Below are 25,614 nucleotides of genomic sequence, written 5' to 3' on the forward strand. Positions count from 1 at the left end.
CTGAGAGGGATTCATTTCAGAAAGCAAAACTAACAGGTCAGCCGCTAGTGGCCATTGAGCACGAAGGGCTCAGACAAAAGCGAACAAGATTTACAGGGTTGAACCCTGTTTTCAATCACAATGGAATTCGAAAGGCAGGGAGGGGGAGCAGCTGAGGGAAGGAGAGCCTTCCCATTCTGCCCAGAAACAAAAGAAACAATCAGGAAACAAATTAAACACGCATTTGGAATGCAATGGTCTTGTGTTTGCTCGAGTTCCAGCTCTTAAGAGTTGTAAATTACTGACTGGACTTTTCTTGCCACACAGACTGAAAATAAGAGAAAAAGAGCGAGGGCGAGCTGGCCCCTCTGCTGCTGGTTTATGTTTACAGAGGGAGCTGGGGGGAGGAGGGACTGAACACACACCCACATTGTAAGACGAACAGGCTAAAATTCTAAGAAAAAAAGTCCCTTACAGAAGAGATAAGCAGGACATAGCGTAATTCTACAGTACTTTTTGCTGCTCCCAAAGAGACAAAGGCAGGACAAAGAGGCAGAACTGACCATTAGCAAGCAAGGATTTTCAAATGACAGTGGAACTAACAACTGAAATCACTGGAACTCACAGTATAAGTATACTTAAAAAGTATACAACACGTTGAACGCTACGCTCGACCTACAAATACCATCTATGCATTCCAACTGACCACAATAGATAGGAGAACTTTCAGCTTTGCCAGATAACATGGAGACACCCATGTTCTCTCCATAATAAAAACAGATTGTGCTAAAAGTGTCCCCTCTGCGTTTTATGGGACATGTTTGTGGCAAATGTGAAATCCTAACAGCTGCAGACAGATGAGAACAAGCTTATCATAAGACTCTTGGGCCTTTCTACCTCCATCTTGAGTAGGTACCACTCCCATTTGTATCCGGCAACATCAAATGGTCACCGTTTGAGTTAAGAGGAAAAACCGAGATCATTTATTGAAAAGTGATACTGTTCAAGGTATACCCTGAATGTCTTTTTAGTAAAATCATTATTAGACTGGCTCTGAGGCTGCAAATGACACATCAGTCGTACTGTCCTCATTGAACATTGATCACCTATTTACTTTATACTTTAACATTCCAACATTAGAGCAGAAAGCTACTGAATTTGGTAATCCATCTCTAAAACCTTTATTTCCGGGGGCGTGCTATAACCTGTGAGATGCACGTAGCACTTTGCTAGGAAAGGAATACGGTAGTGAGTCGGGGTAGGGTTACTCCTTAAAAATGAAAAGAAACTCTATGATGTAGCATGCCACCAAGGGGTACCCCTGGTGGGTGAGAGTTCTTTAAAGCAAAAGGATTCTTTTGATGGGAGGGTTCATAGATTGATTCAATTGAGTTGGGCTCTATAGTTTGGGTTAAGTTCTGTGTCAGAAGAGGGTTAGCCCATGGTCTACGGCACCTCTCGACTCCCCTTAATTTATTTATGAGATGGCCCACCTACTGGGTGGTCTTTTCAGCTTTCCATCGATAAGGAAACCAGAGCTATCAACTACTCTTTGTCCTACGTCAAAGCATCTGTCTAGACCAGTAGGTGCTTGTGTTTTTTGGTAAGTTTCACGGTGCTCTGAATGAATTATTTTTAGTTTCTTTGTTACAGAGAAAGTGTAGGCACCACATTTACTGTGCTAGTGTTGCTTACTGTACCTCTTTGGTATTGTACCTGCTTGTTATTGTACTTGTTTGTAAATGAAACAGTTTTTATGAGCCAGGCATTTCGTGGGATAGGGAGGGGGTACCCTTTAATAGTAGGCAGTGTACTGCTCGTGTTGATTTTAAAGTTTGAGAGTGCATAATTGTGGTCAAATTTGTAATATGGATATTTGAGTTGTTATTCTTTACAAGGTACATCTGTATCTTTAGCATTTTTGAACAACACATCACTTTCTATAACCATGAATTTATGAATAGCGATGTGATTCCTTGTACTGTGTGTTTGTGACTTAAAACTTCAAAATAAACTACATTATTAACTGAGTTAGACCCATCTCATATTCAGGTTATCACAGCACTCACATACCTGAAGCTTCACTCAGAACCTGGGAGCACTGACAAGTGCATGGGAACCACGCCCCACACTTGGCGAGCCTGTCTGATGGGCACTCCTAAAGTTAAACTGCCTTTCTAAGGCAACAGGTCTTGGTAGTTTTCCTTGCTGTACCAGGGATTGTTCTATGGTTTTCTATTTCTTTTAGTTATTGTGCGTGCGCCAGCGCCACAAAGCACAGCAAACACACACATCATAATACAAGTGTAATACAAAATGTAACCTGCATCCCATGAGTGGACTGGGGAGATGCCATGAGTTAGATTTTGATTCAGTTTAGAAGAAAAAGGGTATGACTTCTAGAGGCAACTTATTCACCGCAGGTGAACACAGGCCCTTGGATGAGCTCTGGGAATAGGGTGGGTATCCATGTGCCAGTCTGGTAGAACAGCCGTAGCAGCGAGGGAAGCTGAGACTGTGTGTCCTGAATAATCAATCAATCAATCAGTTGACTTGTACTGCGTGACTTGTCACCTATGAGGGCATCCAGGTGCTGGTCCTTGGTCTCCGTTGAAGAGCAAGGTTTTTAGCACCCTACGGAACTCCTGTAGAGTAGCGGAGGTCCTGATGTGCAGTGGGAGGCTGTTCCAGGCTTTGGCTGTGTGGTGGGAGAAGGAGCGTCCTCCTGCTTGGCTGTATTGTATGCAGGGGTAACAGGCCAGAGTGGATGTGTCTGGAGGTTTTGTGGAATCCCTGGTGGTGGGTGATGTAGGTGGGTCCGGAGTTGAACATGTGGGTGAGAAGCTTGAACTGGCATCTCTTCTGAACCGGGAGCCAGTGGAGATTTATAAGGTGGGGGGGAGTGATGTGGGTGCGAATAACGGTTCTTCTACATAAAGAAGAACACCTATGAGTGGACATTATGTCTATGAGGTGTACACTAGTTTGTTTTGTTGTAGCCAGCCACCAGCCGCATAATCCTGGTCTTGAGTGTGCCACAATAACTACACAACATGCTTCATCTCTGGTACCGCTAGGCCTAGCACCAGGGAGTGGCCTCTGCAGGATTGTCTTCTTTCAGAAACCATTACTTTACATATTTATATAATGATGAGTAGCTCAATATTTCTCTATTCTTTTGAAAATCAATGAAGATATTTCACCAGAACTTTTGCAGTATCATTTAACAAAATATTTTTAGAAATCCATCATTGCATTTGGAGCGGACTGTTCTTTGTAAGGGGGGTAACATTTAGAGGTAGGCCTGTAAACCAACAGTAGAAGCCAAGATATAGACATATGCTCACTGTATGATAGAAGTGTTCATGTATAACACAGTTATTAACCAGGTTACTTAGTAGTGGTGTTTTCCTGGAGTGTCATCCACTTAGACATTCTTACTCTGATTTCACTGTATAGCAGTAATATTTATAGAAAACAAAGTCAAATATAAAAACATGCTTTGCAACTCTTACCCCGTCCGCTCAACTGACGCCTATATGACGAGAGCCACCAAACCTGGCTGCCTTACTCAGGCCTCATCTAGTTCTACAAGGACTGAGAGCATTAACAACTACTTGCGGACAGGGGAACACAGAGGCTCTTGTAGGCAGATACAAAGATACAAATGACCTCAAAGTAAGTGGGGCATTCACCCGTGCCACTGTGTAACTCACATATAAAGTCAAACTTGGTTTGAGGTCTTGAGACAAAGTAATGGCGATGATCAAGTTTGCTGTTCAACATTTTTTATTCCCGTACTAGAGAAAAACTGGACAACACGTGTTTCGCCAAATCCAGGTCCCTACGTCAGGGCCACGATATAGACTTTGCATAGTTAACAAAAAAGCCTTACATAAAATATTTTTTAAGGACAGAACAGATAGTGAACAGAACCAAATTCAAAAATAGGAAATGGGTCAGAATAGAAAAGCAAACAGAAAATATAATAATATCAACCTCATGGGTATACATCTTCAGGAACTATACAAAAAAGTGCGGACTTTCTGGAACCATAATACACCTACTGCCTTCCACAGAGCACTTCATGATGCAATAAACAGGAAGAAGGATACACAACAGACATTAATTACATATTGCAGGGCTCAGATATAAAGTCTGTTTATAATCAATCAATATATACAGACACAAGCTGTTTTATAAAAAAAAGTAGCTTTAAGTCATTTTTTAATTTAACACATTTTCTTACATTACAAAAACGAAATATTTTTCCATAGTGTTTGCCTCTGAAATGTGAAAGATTTTTCATCCATGCAATCTTACAGCCTAATTACTATCTTGGTGGACATAATACTCTGTCACAAACCTGCTATTCCATTGCCGTATTACGATCTCCGTAGAATTTAATAGAATCGTAATACGGCAGACGGATATCCGTCAAGTTTATGACGGAGTAACCCTGTTCGCCAAAATGATAATCCGGCCCTTTGTTTGCATCTAGAATGCACACATGTCTTTAGTCCCTGACAGATTTTAAGACTAGTGGGCACTTCTAAATTTTTGTCACAATTTGAGGCCTCTCAAATTATTAATGGTGATCCCAATAGGATCTTGTCTGACTCTTGAGATATGATCACGTTTTGCACAGTCAGTAGCCTGGCTGCTAGATTCTGGGTAAGATAAAGCCTGGCAGCCCTGGTCTTTGGCATACACTATAGATGGCTCTCAGAGTCTCTGGCATAAGATATGCTAATGCATGCTGTACTTGACTCTCAACCAAATCGTTGCATGTTAAGAGTTGATTGCAGCTTTTGGAAAACAGATTTCTGTGCAACTAGCAGCCAAATATTGCCAGTGGTAAAGTTTAGTGCAGCATGAGAAAAATACTACCCGCCTAGACCGAAATTTCAACTTCAGGTGGCAGGTATAGAGCCCAGCATAATAATAAAACCCCCCTCAACTGCTTAGTTATCAATGACCACATAGAAACAATTGTATTCCATCAAAACTGGCAATGTTATTTTATTTTGTGCATTAGTCGAGTGGCATTGGATTACAGAGTTGCCAATTTTCATTTTATTTCATTTGAGGCATGGAAAGTACATATTGACAATCTTTATGCTGGCATTAGACCTAGGTCTACTGAATTTCCCTATTTCTCAAACTCCGATTGTCAGATCGCTAAGGGAAAAATAGTGGCTTTAATTAAAAATTGCACTCTTCTAGAGGCCTAGGAACAAATAGCATACCAACAGATGTGATCAAAGCAGACATTCCTCTGTGAGGTGGGATGCTGAAAGCCCTATTCATGCAGGTTTTGGAATCTGGTATCGTTCCGCCTTCCTGGAAAGGAGATGTTATTCACCCTGTACATAAGAAAGACTCAAAGAAGGATCTGAACAATTATTGCCTCCATTGCTCTTCTTGATGCTGAGGGTAAACTGTTCACAAAAACCTTAGCAGAAGAATTATATACATCTGTGACAAATCTAAACTTAGTACCTTTTTATCAATCCTGCTTCAGATCAGGATGTTCAACAGCACATAACATCATTGATCTTCAACTATTAACAAATTACACTAAAAAAGGAAGAATATTTGTGTGTAGAGTTCCTATACAGATTATTCATTAGCATTTGATAAATCAAATGGGAGCAAACTGTGGGGGTATAAACTGGACTTTATTGCATTTCTTAATAACTCTTCGTGGTAACACCAGGTTAAAGGTCAAGTTAAATAGATCTGTATCAGCAAACATTCCTACTGCTCACAGGCTTAGACAGGGTTGCATGCTAATTCCTCTGCTTTTTCCATTATATATAGCTGATGTCAACACCAGAGCAATACGCGCTCTATTGGCGACAAAAATGCAAAAACCCAGCACTCTCAAAACAAAGTAATTTATGCATTGTGCTGATATGTTGTGGTTTAACCTTTTGCATTGCAGAGTTCAATCCTGAAAACTTATTTTTAATATGCTTACAAATACTGTTCCTTTGCAATGTATTGCTGCAGGTTTTCAGAGTGTGTTAGGGTGTGGCCCGTTTCCAGGGCCTTCCAGAGACTTTCCCTGCAACATGCCTGGGCGTGGTTCTGGGCTGGGCCAAGACTCTATCAAAGAGAGCCAGCCCAACTCCCAGTGCTCACTATTCAGAGGTCCCGGTGCAGAGCAGCAGCTTCTTCCTGAGCTCCTGTCCCGGCGGCCTATTTGGATCTTCCAGTCTTCTGCCCTAATACTTCATTGGTGATCATTGTTCCAGGCGGTAAGGCGGTGGTTGGACTGTCCCGACACCGTTATTTAGAATTTTCATATTCTTGGTTTAAATTCTTAAATGAGTAACAGATTACTTGTGCGCTACCATTTCTTGACATTTATATGGTAGTTTACAAATAGGCAAGACGCGCGATTTATTTCATAAAGGTTTGACTTTGTTATTCATTGCGCGCTACCATTTCTTGACATTTACATGGTGGCTTAAGAATCGGCAAGACGCGTGATTCGTTTTATGGTGTTTAAACATTGTTGTCCATTGCGCGCTACTATTTCTTGACATTTACATGATGTTTTACGAATTGGCAAGACGCACAACTCGTTTCATGAGCATTTAACTTTGTTGTTCATTGCGCGCTGCCATTTCTTGACATTTTACATGGTGGCTTAAGAATCGGCAAAATAAGCGCGATTCGTTTCATTGTACTTTGATCTTGTTATTTATTGTGAGCTGTTATTCCTTGACATTTACATCGTGTTTTACGAATCGGCAAGACGTGCGATTCGATTAATCATGATTTGACTTTGATATTCATTGCGTGCTACCATTTCTTGGTATTTTACACGGTAACACTCGAATTGGCAAGACGCATGATTCTCTCCTCGAGTTTAATTCATGTTGTTTATTGTATGCTACTATTCTAAGATATTTATTATGTAATATTTGAGTTGACAAGTTATGTGATTTGTTTCCTGAATCCATATTGTGTTATTCATGGTTCACAATCCTTTTATGGTGTTTACTATATATATATAGATATATAAATATATATATATATCTGCAATATGCGCAATTTGTGTTGAAACATTTTAAGAGTACACAGAAGGCCAGAGTTTCTAGATGCAATATTATATGGTCCTGGTATACATTCTCAAAACAGGATTTATATGACTGGTTTAAAATTTAGTCAGAATGTTTTTTTTTTCTGATTCTCATGTAAAGGAAAGTACTTGAATAAGAAAGTTTTCATTTAATTCATCTTGATTCCCCTACAGATATCCGGCCATCTTGAAACTTAGTCATTTTAAACTTAACTCTTAGATTGTTCATGTTTTCAGAGTGACTAAGCTTAGAATCATAGTCTAGTATTGATTTCAGGAGATATAATTTTCATATTGTGCGTTCTAACCTTTTTCTTACTACAGGTCTCATTCCCAGCTGTTCCCTTCCTAATCCCCTCTTCCCCTCTTGGACTCTCTCAGTCTCTGTGATTTATCTATCAGAGTCTTGGAGCTGTTCAGTGGTGGACGTGTTGGGAACGTGCACAGACCCCGAGGATCTGGTGATTGACACTGATCTGTCCTCAGACTTAAACCACAGCAAGGATCTGTCCCCTAGGGTAGGAGGAAGAGCCTTCAGCTACTTGGCCTACGCAGAGGACATGGTCATGTTTTCTTTGACGCCAGCAGGTTTACTAGTATAGTTAACAAGATTACAGAAAAGTAATTCAACATATGATCTAAAAACAAATTAAGGGAAAACAAAAGTTATGGTATTCAGCAAATCTAGGTATCAACCAAAAGTAAAAATGGATTGCCTTGTTCTTGAGGAAGTTACCCTATATAATTATTTGGGTTTAATGGTGGACCACCAGTTAAACCAGGTGACTCATATCACCACTCTGAAACCTAAGGCACATGTAACCACGCAGGTAATTAAAAGTTCTTAAATATATATGGAGGGTATGCAATAAGTCACACTTTAAAAATAATAGTTGTGAAAATAGTACCTTCCTAGCTGTATTTATCTATAGTCTTTCCTGACAATATCATTAACATTTTAAACAGCACATACATAATAGAGATTACATTTCTGTTAAATATATGATTCTCAACATCTTTCCAGAGTGATAAACTATCTGTGTGAATGTACGGAAGCGGACAAAGACTCCCTGAGATCCTTGATATTCAAAGAAGTGACAACAAGGACTGATCCCGCCTCCTATCTTAATCTTTCTAAGCTCAATTGGGTAATTACAGAAAACAATTTGCCTTCGGTAACACAACTACAAAAGTTGCCTCATCTTGAGCGGAAACGTCTAATAAAGAATATTGTGAGGAAAATGAGAGAGCTATCGATCTGTCAACAGCAACAAAATATAAACATGCATATTATACAATTGATCTATATATTAATATAAAACAAAAATATGTTAATTATAATTTGGTGCCTAAAGGGTTTAAAATGTCATCATATGCTTTTACCACTGTGTCAATGTGAAGGTTCTTGGAAGCAAAGGTGTCTGTTGTAGTTTGTGCAGGTATAAGGAAGAAACTGCTGAACACATTATTTGTATATCTCTTGCTCTACTTGAATTAAGAAGGAAATAGTTAAAGTCTACATTTACTATTTTGACCTATTGCTATTGTTTACTGTTTCTCTGCTACAGGCTCCCTATTTATTGGGAAATTGACAAATGTTTAGATTCATCTTATAGTCGTTTTAATTAAATATAATCTAGTGATATAATTATGAGATTTATTGAGGAAATTAATTTAATATTTATGTATTTTATCAAATGGTTCACTATTGTAAAGGATATTTTTAATATTTTTATATAATAAACTTTCACTGACACACCGTAGAAACAAACCTTTCTGCTGCAGCCGCTGGTACAGGGACTCTACCCATTTTAGGATCAGCTCACATCTAATCTTGTTTAGGACAGTATTTTTACTGCTGCTAGGGACACAGTTTTCCAGTAGGCTTAACTTTATCAGTATCCTGGTAGAATATTTTTTTCTACCAGGTGGCATTTCTTTCTCTAGAATGGGCAAAAGGAACCTTTGGTGATAATTAACAATTATGACCAGCTGTTCCCCTACTAGCCTTTCCACAATAAAGCCATTTGACTTTAAACAGAGACAATGGAAGCCCTGGTCCCTGAGGGACAGGGAGAGGGACACAGACACATTTTACCCTTGTCATATGTATTCCCTGAAAGAAAAAGCACCAAGACATGGAATGTGGCCAATGACCTCCTAAAACCAGACTGCGCCAGAGACGTAATCAGACAGACCTCAGCTGAGCTGATAATGATAGCTATTGTTAGTTTGGTGGCAGCTTGCCCACCTATCCGGAACAGGTTCAACAACCGGACGTTTGAGAGCATGGAACATGTTATTTCATTTGTACATATTGCATGTACAAAGTACAGACTTGGGACAATAATCAGGTATAAATAATGACAGTTGGTCAAAGTTCTGAGATAGTGTCCGAGTGAACGTAATTTGAAGCACTTTAAAAAATATATATATATATTCCAAGTGGCAGTAATGTTGGTGGACGCGCCTTTAAAACGTTGGTGCCAGGAGGTGCCATCGCTTCTACTGGGCAGAAGCCAGTAAAAGTCCTGTACAGTTTCAGAATGAAGGTTCCCAGTGCGCTGCTAGGCTAAAAAACGGAGGAACTGATAATAAGGTGCAAGAGATTGGACACGTTAAAAACAGTGCACAAGAACCAATACTGAACATGACCACTGATTAATCTGTAAAAAACATACGTCCTGGGGCCCTAACAGGGAAGCCACTTCCAGCTTGCACCACTCATTGCCCTTGCCAGAGCTGCCAATGACTATACAAACACACTCTGTAAACTGTGATCCTGTTAACCAGGTCCCGGTGCATGTACTCCGACCCCTACAAACTTGTTGAATTGGTTGAAAATTGTAATTGGCACTGGTAACTTACCTATCAATCCCTAGTATATGTTACCCAGTGCTCCCAGGGCCTCTAAATTAAATGTCACTAGTGGAGAGCAACACCAAAAGCATTGATCGAAAAAAAAAAATAAGGTTTGAAAAAATATATATATATATGCCAGCCAGGCCTTTTGAGATGTCATCAGTAATGTCATAAATGATGTCATACAAAATGTCATGATCGAAAAAACATGAGGTTATAAGCAGTGATTTTTTTTTAGTTCAAACCATTAATGTTATCAGTGAAATTGAGCCTGGTTTAGATTTAGGAAGACGGGTTTCTCTGTCACATCGGTGACAGATGTCCTGTCTGCTGGAATATAAATCCCATAGGTAATACTGGGATTATATTTCAGCGGACGGTACATCCATCACCATTGTGACGGAGTAACCCATTTGCCGAATTCGTAATCAGACCTATAGTCACCTAACTATAACGTTACTTTAGATGTTGTTTTTTTTCAGTGGTAACGTCTATAGGTGGGAGGTGGTGTGTGTGTGTATATTTAAATACACACACACACACACACACACATATATATATATTTATGTACACACACACATACAAACACACCAAATTGCCCTCTGAATGAGGAAGACTATTTGAAATACTTAAATGTTAAGATTTGGTGCTACCAAACATCCAATCCCACATACAAATTAATTAAAACAAGAAAAAGTCAGTAATTATAAATTCCCATAAAAGTGATGTCAGGTGTGCTTCTTTATAATTAGAACACGTTTTAATTGTTAACAATCCACTTATAGCTATCTCCACCTACGTTCAAAATAATTGCACAGGCCCTCCGTCGAACAGTGATCACAGAAATTACATGATTTACAAAGAGTGATCTGAGACAGACAGGGCAACAACCCAACCGCTCCTCAATAATACATTAGAGTTTTTTCGTTTATAGAAGAAAGTTAATTTGTTAGTAATTGTGGTGGTCAATTTGTCAATGTTTTGGTTTCCAGAAGTCTAAAAAGTACTTGAGACCAACATGGAGTAAATTCAGAAATGTGACACATAATAGTACAAGTGTCCCAGATCAGCCCAGTATTTTGCGAAAAGAATCCATGATACTACCAATTAGTATATAGGAATTAAATTGTTTATGCGATAACATGTGCGTGATCAATGAAGCTAGGTGCAGGAAAATTAATCCAGCCCCTGGCATCAGAGATAAGCTGGGAAGTAGACTGCAGTACATAATGTGCCACCACTAAAAGGACAAGACAAAACATGTCTTTAGGCCTGCCCCTGCAACCTGATTGGTCAGTCTTTAAACTATGGTTTTGACCTCATATATTAAACCTTTTGCTAGGCCTAAACCTTTCCCTTTATTACTTGTAAGTCACCCCTAATGGAGGCCCCAAATGCCCATAGGGAAGGGTGCATCGTATTTAAAGAGTAGGACATGTGTGCTTAAGTTTTACATGTCCTGTCAGTGAAAAATCTCCAAAGTTGTTTTTTCCTGTGGCACAGCTGGCTCTCCCATTGAAAATCACTTATTTACATTATTTTTTCTATTTTTCTTTATTGATATTTATTGATATCACTTCAGTAAATCGCAAATATGTGAAAGTATATATCTCGACACACAAAACAACCGTGTGTGCAACATTAAAGCAAGTAACCAATACAAGGAAATAGAGTGCATTTGGCATACACACTTCTCGTACCATCATCCAAGCGGAAATAATATCAAAGAGAAAGAAGAAGTTGCATGTGCATTTCAGAGGGTGATTCCAAATATAAGGAAAGAAAAGACATAAATAAAGGAAAAAGGAAAATTAAATACAACCAAATAAACAGTAACTATAGAACCTCTAATCAGGACTTTAAGAGGGCGACAGTAACAACACCATGACTGAGTCATGAGAAACCCAAAGATTACCTCAGGTGTAGCTGTGTTTAAGAGGGAGTGGGGTGTGGGGCAACCCACATGACCAATCGAGGGTATCCCATTGCAGTGGGGGGGGCGTGGGGTATCTTGCTGAGTTGGCAGGCAGGGCCAGGATAAATTCAGAGGCATACCTCATAATCATGAGTTATGTGGGGGTTTCCATTTTATCTCAAAGTTTAAGTACATAAGTGACCCACAGTGTAGCCGCCCCTGCCATCCCCCTGAACTGAGAATCACGAGTCATGGCATCTGCCTCGACTTAGTTACATTGTAACGCTTTATAATGCATACCTACAGTTTATGAATAACTGGAAAAATGATTCAAGGATTCAAATTAGTAGTAATGTGTTCGACTCACCATCCTTGGCATGGTCTCCCCTGTCTATTTTGCCTCTGCCTCCCATGTTTTGACTGTGTGCTGGAATCTGTTTTTGCTGTTTTCGGTACTCTGGGCACTTTACCACTGCTGAACAGTGCTAAAGTGAAAGTGCTCCTGTGTACATTATCTGTTTAATTGGCTTATCCCTGATTGGCATATTTGATGTACTAGTAAGTCGCACTAGAAGTGTCCAGGGCCTGTAAATCAAATGCTACTAGTGGGCCTACAGCACTGGCTGTGCCACCCACATGAGTAGCCCTGTAAACATGGCTCAGCCCTGCCACTGCAGTATCAGTGTGTGCAGTTTTAAGCTGCCAATTCGACCTGGCAAGTGTGCCCTCTTACCACGCCTAAACCTTTTCTTTTTCTATATATTAGGCACCCCTACGGTAGGCCCTAGGTAGCCCAATGGACAAGGTGCAGTGTATGTAAAAGGTGGAACATGTACTGGTTTGTTTTACATGTCCCAGCAGTGAAATACTGCTAAACTCAGCTTTCACTGTTGCAAGGCCTATCTCCCTCATAGGTTAACATGGTGGCTGCCCTTAAATAATACTCAAGCGCAGATTCCCTTTGGGGGCAGATAGAAATTTGGAGTTTGGTGTCTCTGAACTCACAATCTAAAAATACATCTTTTGGTAAAGTTGTTTTTTAAATCGTTAGTTTCAAAATGCCACTTTTAGAAAGTGGGCATTTTCTTGCTTAACCCCTTCTGTGCCGCGGATGTAATGGTTACGTCCTGCGGCACAGTGCTGCTGTGCCCAGGACGTAACCATTACGTCCTGGGCACACAGCCCAGAGGGAGTGCTGGCGCCCCCCCAAGTCAGGAATGGAAGGGGAAGCCCTTCCCCTTCCACCCCCGACCTCCCCCACCCCCAAGTGACGTCAGCGCACGAGCGCGCGCTGATTGTCACAGAGCCTCCCCCAGAGAAATGCTTTGCATTTCTCTTCCGATCACGTGTGGGAGGCCGAGAGAGGCTTCAAAGGGAAGGAAATGTATTTCCTTCCCTTTGAAGTCTCTCTCTGCATTTTGGCAGCCGGATTGAAAGCAATCCGGCTGTCAAAACGCCCACTAGACACCAGGGATGTCTTTTTTATTTTTGTGACTGACATAAGGGAGCAACCCCTTGGGCAAGGGTCGCTCCCAGGGGGGGGGGGCATTTTTTTAAGGCCTTTTCTGCCCCCCCCTGGGGGCAGATCGGCCTATTATTAGGCCGATCTGCCCCTAGGGGGGGCAGAAATCTCTAGGCACCAGGGATCTTTTTTTTTTTCTTTTTTTTTTGTTTTTTTTTTTTTGTTTTAGGTGTGGGTCGCTCCCATAGGGGGCAAATTATATTTAGGCCATTTCTGCCCCCCTTGGGGGCAGATTGGCCTATTTTTATGAGTCCAATCTGCCCCCAAGGGGGGTAGATACCACTAGACACCAGGGAGTTTTTTTTTTTGTTCGTGAATTTCACGTAAGGGGAGCGACCCTTTAGGCAAGGGTCGTTCCCCTGGTGGGGCAAATTTATTTTAGGCCATTTCTGCCCCATCCCCAAGGGGGGCAGAAACCACTAGGCACCGGGGATTTTTTTTGTTGTTGTTGTTTTACAGATGGGGAGCGACCCCTTAGGCAAGGGTCGTTCCCCTGGGGGGGCAAATTTATTTTAGGCCATTTCTGCCCCCCAGGGGGGGCAGATCAGCCTATTTTAATTAGGCCGATCTACCCCCAAGGGGGGCAGAAACGACTAGGCACCAGGGATCTTTTTTTTTGCGCCATCACGCAAGGGGAGCGACCTTGTAGGCAAGGGTCGCTCCATGGGGGGGGTTAAGGGGCAAATTTATTTTAGGCCGTTTCTGACCCCCCCCCGGCCCCCCGGGACAAGATGGGCTAATTTTTTTTTTTTGTTTGTTTGTTTGTTTTTTTAGAGATGGGGAGCGACCCCTTAGGCAAGGGTCGCTCCCCTGGAGAGACAAATTGTATTTAGGCCATTTCTGCCCGCTTTGGCGGCAGATCGGCCAATTTTGGTTCAATCTCCCCCAAGGGGGGCAGAAACCGCTAGGCACCAGGGATCTTTTTTTTTGCGCCGTCACGCATGGGGAGCAACCCCATAGGCAAGGGTCGCTCCCCGGGGAGGGGTGGGGGGAGCAAATGTATTTTAGGCCATTTCTGCCCCCCCGGGGGCAGATTGGCCTATTGTTATTAGGCGATCTGCCCCCGGGGGGCCAGAAACCTCTAGGCACCAGGGCTAAAAAAAATTGTGTCTTTTTTTGTTTGTTTGTTATTTTAGGGATGGGGAGCGACCCCTTAGGCAAGGGTTGCTCCCCTGGAGGGGCAAATTGTATTTAGTCCATTTCTGCCCCCCTTGGGGGCAAATCGGCCGATTTTAGGTGAATCTGCCCCCAAGGGGGGCAGAAACCACTAGACACAGGGGATCTTTTTTTTTGCGCGGTTACGCAAGGGTAGCGACCCCGTAGGCAAGGGTCGCTCCCTGGGGGATGGTGGGGGGCAAATTTATTTTAGGCCATTTCTGCCCCCCCTGGGGCCGGCTGAACTAGAGGCCAAAATCCACAGGTAGGCACTTTGCAAAAAACACCTCTGTTTTCTGTGAAAAAATGTGATGTGTACACGTTGTGTTTTGGGCCATTTCCTTTCGTGGGCGCTAGGCCCACCCATACAAGTGAGGTACCATTTTTATCGGGAGACTTGGGGGAACGCTGGGTGGAAGGACATTTGTGGCTCCTCTCAGATTCCAGAACTTTCTGTGACCGAAATGAGAGGAAAAAGTGTTTTTTGGGCCACATTTTGAGGTTTGCAAAGGATTCTGGGTAACAGAACCTGGTCAGAGCCCCACAAGTCACCCCATCTTGGATTCCCCTAGGTGTCTAGTTTTCAGAAATGTGCTGGTTGGCTAGGTTTCCCCAGGTGCCGGCTGAGCTAGAGGCCAAAATCCACAGGAAGGCACTGTTTTCTGTGAAAAAATGTGATGTGTCCATGTTGTGTTTTGGGCCATTTCTTTTCGTGGGCGCTAGGCCTACCCACACAAGTGAGGTACCATTTTTATTGGGAGACTTGGGGGAACGCTGGGTGGCAGGAAATTTGTGGCTCCTCTCAGATTCCAGAACTTTCTATCACCGAAATGTGAGGAAAATGTGTTTTTTTAGTGAACTTTTGAGGTTTGCAAAGGATTCTGGATAACAGAACCTGGTCAGAGCCCCACAAGTCACCCCATCTTGGATTCCCCTAGGTCTCTAGTTTTTAGAAATGCACAGGTTTGGTAGGTTTCCCTAGGTGCCGGCTGAGCTAGGGGCCGAAATCTACAGGTAGGCACTTTGCAAAAAACACCTCTGTTTTCTGTAATAAAATTGGGATGTGTCCACGTTGTGTTTTGGGCCATTTCCTTTCATGGGCGCTAGGCCTACCCACACAAGTGAGGTACCATTTTTATTGGGAGACTTGGGGGAACGCTGGGTGGAAGGACATTTGTGGCTCCTCTCAGATTCCAGAACTTTCTGTCACCGAAATGTGAGGAAAATGTGTTTTTTTTAGCCGAATTTTGAGGTTTGCAAAGGATTCTGGGTAACAGAACCTGGTCAGAGACCCACAAGTCACCCCATCGTGGATTCCCCTAGGTCTATAGTTTTCAAAAATGTGCTGGTTTGGTAGGTTTCCCTAGGTGCTGGCTGAGCTAGGGGCCAAAATCTACAGGTAGGCACTTTGCAAAAAACACCTCTGTTTTCTGTCAAAAAATGGGATGTGTCCACGTTGTGTTTTGGGGCATTTCCTGTCGCGGGCGCTAGGCCTACCCACACAAGTGAGGTATCATTTTTATCGGGAGACTTAGGGGAACATAGAATAGCAAAACAAGTGTTATTGCCCCTTGTCTTTCTCTACATTTTTCCCTTCCAAATATAAGAGAGTGTGTAAAAAAGACGTCTATTTGAGAAATGCCCTGTAATTCACATGCTAGTAGGGGCACCCCGGAATTCAGAGATGTACAAATAACCACTGCTCCTCAACACCTTATTTTGTGCCCATTTTGGAAATACAAAGGTTTTCTTGATAGCTATTTTTTACTCTTTATATTTCAGCAAATGAATTGCTGTATACCCGGTATAGAATGAAAACCCAAGGCAGGGTGCAGGTCATTTATTGGCTCTTGGTACCTAGAGTTCTTGATGAACCTACAAGCCCTATATATCCCCGCAACCAGAAGAGTCCAGCAGACGTAACGGTATATTGCTTTAAAAAATCTGACATTGCAGGAAAAAGTTACAGAGTAAAACGTAGAGAAAAATTGCAGATCTTTTCACCTCAATTTCAATATTGTTTTTTTCAGGTGTTATTTTCTGTAGGAAAACCTTGTAGGATCTACACAAATTACCCCTTGCTGAATTCAGAATTTTAGCTACTTTTCAGAAATGTTTCGGTTTCTGGGATCCAGCATTGGTTTCATGCCCATTTCTGTCACTGACTGGAAGGAGGCTGAAAGCACAAAAAATCGTAAAAATGGGGTATGTCTCAGAAAAATGCCAAAATTGTGTTGAAAAATGTGGTTTCTGATTCAAGTCTGCCTTTTCCTGAAAGCTGGTAAGCTGGTGATTTTAGCACCGCAAATCCTTTGTTGATGCCATTTTCAGGGGAAAAAAACACAAGCCTTCTTCGGCAGCCCTTTTTTCCAATGTGGTTGAAAAAATCCAGACAATTTTGCTCCATTTTGTCTAATTTATTGGTCTCCTCCAGGGGAAACCACAAACTCTGGGTACCTTTAGAATCCCTAGGATGTTGGAAAAAAAGGAAGCAAATTTGGCCTGGGTAGCTTATGTGAACAAAACATTATGAGGGCCTAAGCGCGAACTGCCCCAAATAGCCAAAAAAAGGCTCTGCACAGGAGGGGGAAAAGGCCTGGCAGCGAAGGGGTTAAACCATTCTGTGCCTCTGCCTGTTTGTGGATTCCCTGTCTAGGTCAGACTGACAGTTGCGCTGTTGTGAATTCCCTCTAGACAGTAAGCCAAAGGGAGCTGGGGAGTAGCCTGCATATCCTGATGGGCCATCTGAGCTAGAGTGAAGGGAGGAGTGGGCACTTACAACTGAATGAGCTGTGCCTCACACAATGCAGTCTCTAATCCCCTGCTATGAGTCTGGCCTGGGCAAGGCAGGATCTTGTGAACAACAGAGACTTTCCTTTGAAGTCTGCCAACTTCAAAGGCAGAAAGGAGTATAAGTAGTGCACCTACAACCCCACATTTTTAGATTTCTTCAAGGATTCAAGGAGGAACCTCCGCCAAGGAGAAGAGCTGAGGACTGTGACTGTGCTTTCTTGGGCTATCCTGCAGTTGCTGCTTCTGTGAAAGGGGACATAGGCGTGACTTTGTTGTGCATTCCTGCTTGTGAAGAATGTCCAAGGGCTTGAATTGAGCTTGTCTCCATTTGTTGAAGTCTCAGGGCCATCAAAGACTTTCCCTGCCAGCACATGGACTCTCTGCTGAGACTCCTGCCCTGCCAAGTGGTGCCCTTTCCAGTCCCTAGGCCCTTGAAAGGTGAAGCTGGCAGACAAGAACTGAAAATCCACGCACAGAACACCGTGCAGGGAAATTTGACACACCTTCCGTAACACGTCTGATAAATGACGTGCTGCCTGCTTCGTGGCTAAAATCGATGCTCCACCTGCATCATGGCTGGAAGATCGATGCAAGGTGGCTGGAGAAACGTCACGCAACACCTGCTTTTGGAAGCTAATAACGACGCCAACCCCACGCAGCTCGGTTTTCTGACACCGTGCGACTGGATTTCAACACATCATTACTGGGCGTGAAAGATCGACGCAAAGTCTGCCCGGAATCGAGGTGCCCCGTCCGGAAATCGGTGCATCGCTCTCTTGCGAGGGAGAAAAATGATGCATTGCCGACCCGACCGGAGAAGGAAACAATGCACCGCCTGGCTTGTGTGTAAGGAACCAACGCATCGCTAACTTTTCCAATGCACGCTCGCCCGTGCGGCTTTATTTTTTACACAAACCAGGTACTTTTGTGTAACAACAGCATTCTCACTGTTTTCTAAGGATTAAGACTCTAATTCTTTTTAAATTCATATCTTGACTTGTGTATGTTGGATTTTTGTTGTTTTGGTCTTGCTTGACTTAGATAAATATGACCTATTTTTCTAAAACTGCTGTGGTGTTCATTTTGTAGTGTTTTCACTGTATTGCTGTGCGATTGTACAAATACTTTACACATTGCTTCTGGGGTTAAGCCTTCCTGTTTGTGCCAAGCTACCAAAGGGGTGGGTGGGGGTTACCCTGGTGTGTTTCTCCTTTACCCTGACTAGAGTGAGGGTCTCTGCTTGGACAGAGTAGAAACTGACTGGCAACCAGAGACCCCATTTCTAACATAATGTAAAATCATATTTACGGGTTGTTTCAGGTTTTAAATTACTGTTTTTAAAATGGCACTTTTAGAAAGGTGACATTTTCCTGCCTAAACCCTCTAGTAGCCTTTTCAGAGTTAATCCCCAACTGTAATCTGGCAACCTGCTAGGAGGTGTGAATGGCTCCCAGGAAAGAGAACTGGCTGAGAGGAGGTGAACGTCATCCTGACAGGATGGCCTGGGGAGTCATGCCCACCAACTGCACAAGCTTCAAAGAGACATACCCTGTTGGAGGCAGATGTACATCATGCCTAGGCCTACCTCTGCCACTGTGCGAGTAGCCAGAGTGGCCCTAATCCGAGTGGGGGTAAAACCTGTTTCAGACAGGGACACTCCCATGAGGATTTTTAAAAATAATCAATAAGAATAGTCTTCACTCTATGTAAAACCTCTTCAACGAGTGGCTATTCACTGGAAACACCCAGGACCTGAAGGTGCTACAGTCCGTGCTACCTATGACCTTCACACTCTGCTGAAATGTTTACAGGTAGAGCACCTTTGGTGGCTACTCAGGCAGACCTACATATTGAACTGTGTAATGTAATGTGAGGTGGATTGTAGAGCGCTGCTTGTCACCAGTGAGGGTATCCAGGCGCTGGCTGAGTAGGAGAGTGTGCGCCTGGAGCACGTAGTTGTCTCGCCTATGTAGAAACTATTACGCCAAGACAACTTCCTTAAAATACTCAGCACTGCCTACAGCCTTTGGCATCTGCTTCATAGAAGCTTTACCCTGTAGCAAACAGTTTAGCAAAAATCAACTACTGGTGTCCAATGCACTGGGCACAACTCACCAACTATTGTGTGGACACCGTGTTAGTCCTGTGCCCACAATTCAGAAGGAGCTCATCGGCTCCACACCTCTGACCATTAGCAGCACAAGCAGTTTGTTAACACAACCAATAGCAAAAAAGCTATACAAAATTAGGTACAGAAGTAGGATGAAACTTACCTGCCACTATGTAAAGTATAAAGCAAACTAACACACTCATTGGGTGAAGTCATCAGTGATGTAACAAAAGAAGTCAAAGAACATGTCATGAGTGATGTTATATGAGGGGTCATAAGCAAGTGCGGGGCACGAGTTATAGTTAGCTCTGCTAACTAGAACTAGTGAGTTGTGTTTTTTTCAGTTCCAAATGTTACGTTGGCACTGAAATGTCCACTTAACTTTGACGTCACTTTAACCCTTTAACCTTTTTTGTATATATGCTATATATAAATAAAAGTATGCTTCTGACAAACTAATGAAGGTATGGTGCCCTCAGTGGTGACTAGTGGTATTTACCTCATTAGGAATATGTCTTCTTCACCATGACATGGCACCCGGGCATTGTGCGGTCGTGTTTACGCTTTGGGTGAACCCTGCTCAGTTCACGGTAGGGGCGAGGGAAGGTTCAGCATGCAGAAATCTTAACCTAACCACTGGCCAGACAGGCATTATAACCTAAAGCACCCAGAACTGGCGCATATAAGAGTTCGACCTCGGAGGTACAACCCACGCGCAGTTATGCGGTTTAACCGGATCTTTAAATGGGTCGGTGATCCTCGTCCCGTGTCAGACACAGCGGACGGTGCGAACAGCACATTGCGTAAATCATGCTTCGAACCGCTTCCAGCAAAACACAGAAATTACAAAAAAAAAGCTCTGTTCCTCCATAACACATTTTTATCACATGCCATGATAACGTTGACTAGTCGTTGCACGTGCCCCCCTCCCATCACTGTTACGTCGCAGGGCTGCAAATAATAGGAGCTACCATGAACCGCCTTGGTGGCACTCATTGTATTGCCCTTAGCAGGATGAAAGTCTGCGCCGGCCCCCTCCTCCCCTCGAAACTCTCACAGGTGACACGAAGCCAGCGGTCATCCGTTTCTGGGCTTTGATGTAACAGCAGTGCATTGTGGGACATGTAGTCTTTATCGGCTTCAGTTGAACCCGATGTCCCGCACGCCTGTAATGATTACTTCCTCAGGTTGAAATTTCTGAAAAGAAAGACCTCTTCACAAGTGAGGGGTTACCTGGAGTTCGTGGGTATGCAGGACGTAGCCCTTGATGAACATTCGGTACAAGGACTCGGCCAGACTGGGTCCTGGAAGGTCATCGAAGCTCTTCATCCTCTTGGTGCCGGCTACCGCACGCGCCGCTGCCAGGGTGGCATATGCCCTCGGCTGTCTTGCACGTACCAACGGTGACTGGCCGGGCAAGCTCCATCGCCCCATACCCAGTGATCTGGTCCACGTGGAGGCTGGCAAAGCCATGGTGTAGCGCTTGACGCCTCAGGGGTGGTTCCTAAATAGAGAACGCACATGAGTGCCTTGGGTTGTAAACTCGCCGTTAAGCGCTATATAAATCACCACACCAGTGCTTAATTTGTAAATAAAAAGTTGCCAATGCTGAAAGCCCTCCTCTTAAACACGCGGCTGCTGCAATTAAATGTGGGAACACGGAGGCAGCGTAATTCTGAAGCCATCTCGGGCATAATCAATCCATTTAAAGCCACTCCCTGCACCTTCAGCTCACTCTTGCAGCTTTCTGCTTTCTCCCTTTGTGACGATTTTTCGTTTTTCTCTTCCTCCGTCTTTCCCATATGGGTCTTTTGCTCGCAGCAATTTCTTGGGGCAGAACAATAAGCGCCGGCCCTCAAAAACAAGCACAAATTAAGCACTGCACCACACACACTCACTGTCAACTTTAGAGGTGCTGGTGGGACGGGCGCACCCACGAACCAGCTAACAGGCACACAGGTGTAATGGAAACACAGCCGACAGAGTAGTGCCAAGAAACTTCACGCTCTGCGTTACGCGCTAGATAAATTGCTACAGCTCACGGGCTCACATCCGCAGTTAAGAATGGGAAGGAAATGTCCAGCAAAGAAAGACGACTGTAACGACAAAAACTGAGCCCATACACCCCAGTCGCCACGACCAGCAGACAGCAAGGGAGTACCCGGAGTGCCGCAGGCAGCCCGCACCACAGAACAGCACAGATAGCGAACTATAGGCGCTACAAACCCTGTTGGGCGGAAGGCGCTATATCAGTGATCACTCTGGATCCGGCAGAGCAGCGGGTGCCAGGCAGCAGCAGAAGACAGACGGACCGACAGACAGCAGCGAGTCAGCGTCCTGTGTCTAAGCAGGTCCAGGTAGAAAGTGGTATTCAAATGCGACTTCCAGACTTTGACCCAGCCCTGCGCTCAGTGTTGACAGATTTTAACCCCTTCGCTGCCACGCCTTTTCCCCCTCCTGTGCCAGGCCTTTTTTTGGCTACTTGGGGCAGTTCGCGCTTAGGCCCTCATAACCTTTTGTCCACATAAGCTACTCATGCCAAATTTGCGTCCTTTTTGTCCAACATCCTAGGGATTCTAGAGGTACCCAGACTTTGTGGGTTCCCCTGAAGGAGACCAAGAAATTAGCCAAAATACAGCGAAAATTTAGTTTTTTTAAAAAAAAATAGGGAAAAAGGGCTGCAGAAGAAGGCTAGTGGTTTTTCCCTGAAAATGGCATAAACGAAGTGTTTGCGGTGGTAAAATCACCATCTTCCCAGCTTTCAGGAACAGGCAGACTTGAATTAGAAAACCCAATTTTTCAAAACAATTTTGAAATTTTACTGGGACATACCCCATTTTTAGGGTCACGCTTGCGTTGCATGCGCTTACGAGACGCTTTAGGAGTCAGAAAAGGGCTCAGAGCCCGTTCAGGTCACGTCAGTGTCTTTCATTGGTTTGTGTGCTTGCCTGTTAAAATCTGCTTGCTTTCATTAGTGGAAGGCATGCATACGTCATTCCTTTTAGCGCAGTGACCAAGTACGGAAAACATGCAAGGCTCGCTGTTTCCTGTCCGGTTTGTGGACTACTTTTTATCTTTTGTTCGCAGTGCGATCTCGCTTGGCAGAAGTCGAGCGCTTTTCATAGCATTGACGATGTAGCCCGAGACATGTTCTCAACTCAGAGAAGTATTTACTAAGCTGTTTTACAGCTCTTTTTTATACTGTATCTCAAAGCTGAGATAACTTAAGCGGGCTTCCCCCATCGTACTGGTACCCTACCATTCTTCCAGACCTCTACTCTCCTAATTCCTACTGATTCACTCACGTAACTTTGCTTGTGACGCTGTCTTTATTTCTCACTGACTTAGATACGCCCCTGGCAGCTAGACTAACCTCATGACACATGAGCTATAAAACATTTCATAGAATCCATGCCTCAACCTGGGCCTATTGTCAGCGCTGGACCGTAGATATTTTTCTCCAATAAATATTTTCTCGTTGAAAATACACTGCCACAAAGGAGAAATCATTTTATTAAGTGTTCGGTTCGGTTCTAGTGTGCCTTCTTAGTAGAACACAGTGAGTACATTCCCTTTAATGCTATCCAGATATTTTAACAGTACAAGTTCAGGGACACAATTTCAAAGAAACTCTTGCGTTTTTTAAGGCATCCCAAAAAATACATCAAACATCTTGGCCACTATATGAAAATGTTTTGGAGCAATGCACCTCTAATGCGGTACCCCAAAATAAGGAGTTGTTCATTGAAGAAGTAGGAACAAATACATTTGGCCAAACATTTAGTTGTGAGTTCAAGTTTTTTAACAGTAAAACACAAAATTCATTCTGTTCCTATGTGAATAGCAATACTCACTCTTTCTGGTACCAGCTCCTCACGAACTTGGCGTAGTATGTATGTTCTTTGTTCGTCCTTCTCGAGATTTCTTATCAAAACATCTTCTGCTAAGGACAGTAAATGTGATCGCTTCCTTCCCCCTCACAATGACGAAGGGATCTTTAATTGCAAGTTTGTCTTCACATCCCACTGTACTTTACGACAAAACACCTTACACAGGATGTCGTCGAAGATTGCAGAAACAACCATGCGTTCACTTTTGTCACAACATCCTCTTTGCTCATCTCTGGTTATTTTTTCTTTGAGGTCGAGATCAGTCGTAAGATGAAAGAAATGTAGCTTGAGGATTTTCAACCCGTTAAGTGCAGGCTTTGGCCACTGGCTGACGCCCGCACTACCTCCATGTTGCGGGTCACGACCAGTGGCCCACACCAATGAGGGGGTTAAAAAATCCTCCAGTGCAATGCACCGGGGGATTATTATTTATTTTTTTTGGTCTAGGAGACACGGAACAACTTCTGTGTCCCCCCCTTCCCTCCCACCCCTTTGTGACGCGCGCTGACGTCACATTTTTCCCCACCGGAGCAGCAGAGGAGCAGGTAAGCGTCCTCTTCCTATTTCAGTGGGGGAAAAAAGGCCAAAATGGCCTCCCCAGGTGCCAGAGAGGCAACGATGGAAAGGGGAGACTCTCCCCTTTCCATCAATGCCTCCCTGACACCGTTTCCTGGCCATGGATCGCAGCACGGCTGCGATCCATGGCCAGGAAACACCCACAGACACCAGAGATCTTCTTTGGGGGGGTCGGGCCCATTGTAAATGGGCGGCCCCCGTGGGGGCAATATTTAAAAAATATATACGTTTGGGTTGGTTTGGGGGGTGATCGCGCCCCCCCAGATAAAAACCAAAAACAAACATGATTAAAAAAAAACAAAATGGCGAACACAGACCGACCCCTGGGGGATCTCAAAAGAATCTAGTTTTCCCTGGGGGGGCGATCGGGCCCCCCCAGGGAATATTAAAAAAAATAAATAGAAAATGTTGGGGGTCAGCCCTTAGGCTGACCCTCTATTAGGGCCATTTTTTTTTATCCATGTTTGCTTCGCCACGGGAAAGCACATATGTATGAAAAAAAAGTGATTTAGAGAGTTAGTCTCTCTCTCTCTCTCTCTATATATATATATATATATAAATAAATATATATGTATATATATATATATATGTATATATATATGTGTGTGTGTGTATATACAGGGAGTGCAGAATTATTAGGCAAGTTGTATTTTTGAGGATTAATTTTATTATTGAACAACAACCATGTTCTCAATGAACCCAAAAAACTCATTAATATCAAAACTGAATATTTTTGGAAGTAGTTTTTAGTTTGTTTTTAGTTTTAGCTATGTTAGGGGGATATCTGTGTGTGCAGGTGACTATCACTGTGCATAATTATTAGGCAACTTAACAAAAAAAAATATATACCCATTTCAATTATTTATCATTACCAGTGAAACCAATATAACATCTCAACATTCACAAATATACATTTCTGACATTCAAAAACAAAACAAAAACAAATCAGTGACCAATATAGCCACCTTTCTTTGCAAGGACACTCAAAAGCCTGCCATCCATGGATTCTGTCAGTGTTTTGATCTGTTCACCATCAACATTGCGTGCAGCAGCAACCACAGCCTCCCACACACTGTTCAGAGAGGTGTACTGTTTTCCCTCCTTGTAAATCTCACATTTGATGATGGACCACAGGTTCTCAATGGCGTTCAGATCAGGTGAACAAGGAGGCCATGTCATTAGATTTCCTTCTTTTATACCCTTTCTTGCCAGCCACGCTGTGGAGTACTTGGACGCGTGTGATGGAGCATTGTCCTGCATGAAAATCATGTTTTTCTTGAAGGATGCAGACTTCTTCCTGTACCACTGCTTGAAGAAGGTGTCTTCCAGGAACTGGCAGTAGGACTGGGAGTTGAGCTTGACTCCATCCTCAACCCGAAAAGGCCCCACAAGCTCATCTTTGATGATACCAGCCCAAACCAGTACTCCACCTCCACCTTGCTGTGGTCTGAGTCGGACTGGAGCTCTCTGCCCTTTACCAATCCAGCCACGGGCCCATCCATCTGGCCCATCAAGACTCACTCTCATTTCATCAGTCCATAAAACCTTAGAAAAATCAGTCTTGAGATATTTCTTGGCCCAGTCTTGACGTTTCAGCTTGTGTGTCTTGTTCAGTGGTGGTCGTCTTTCAGCCTTTCTTACCTTGGCCATGTCTCTGAGTATTGCACACCTTGTGCTTTTGGGCACTCCAGTGATGTTGCAGCTCTGAAATATGGCCAA

General features: G+C 43.3%; 1 protein-coding gene across 2 annotated transcripts in view; it reads right to left on the reverse strand.

Moving 5' to 3' along the window:
* The window catches only part of LOC138286653 (sterol 26-hydroxylase, mitochondrial-like), a 156,022-nt gene extending 134,245 nt beyond the window's left edge, over positions 1-21,777 (reverse strand). For both annotated transcript variants that reach the window (XM_069227117.1, XM_069227116.1), the window contains exons 1-2: positions 21,656-21,777; positions 20,663-20,933 (exon numbers count right to left, since the gene is read on the reverse strand). In XM_069227117.1, the coding sequence (XP_069083218.1) occupies positions 20,663-20,902 (240 nt within the window). In that variant the 5' untranslated portion in view covers positions 20,903-20,933; positions 21,656-21,777. The remainder of the gene's footprint in view (positions 1-20,662; positions 20,934-21,655) is intronic.
* Positions 21,778-25,614: the final 3,837 nt, after the last annotated feature.

This window comes from Pleurodeles waltl, chromosome 3_2 (genome assembly GCF_031143425.1).
Source record: "Pleurodeles waltl isolate 20211129_DDA chromosome 3_2, aPleWal1.hap1.20221129, whole genome shotgun sequence".
In the NCBI taxonomy this organism is placed as follows: Eukaryota; Metazoa; Chordata; class Amphibia; order Caudata; family Salamandridae; genus Pleurodeles; species Pleurodeles waltl.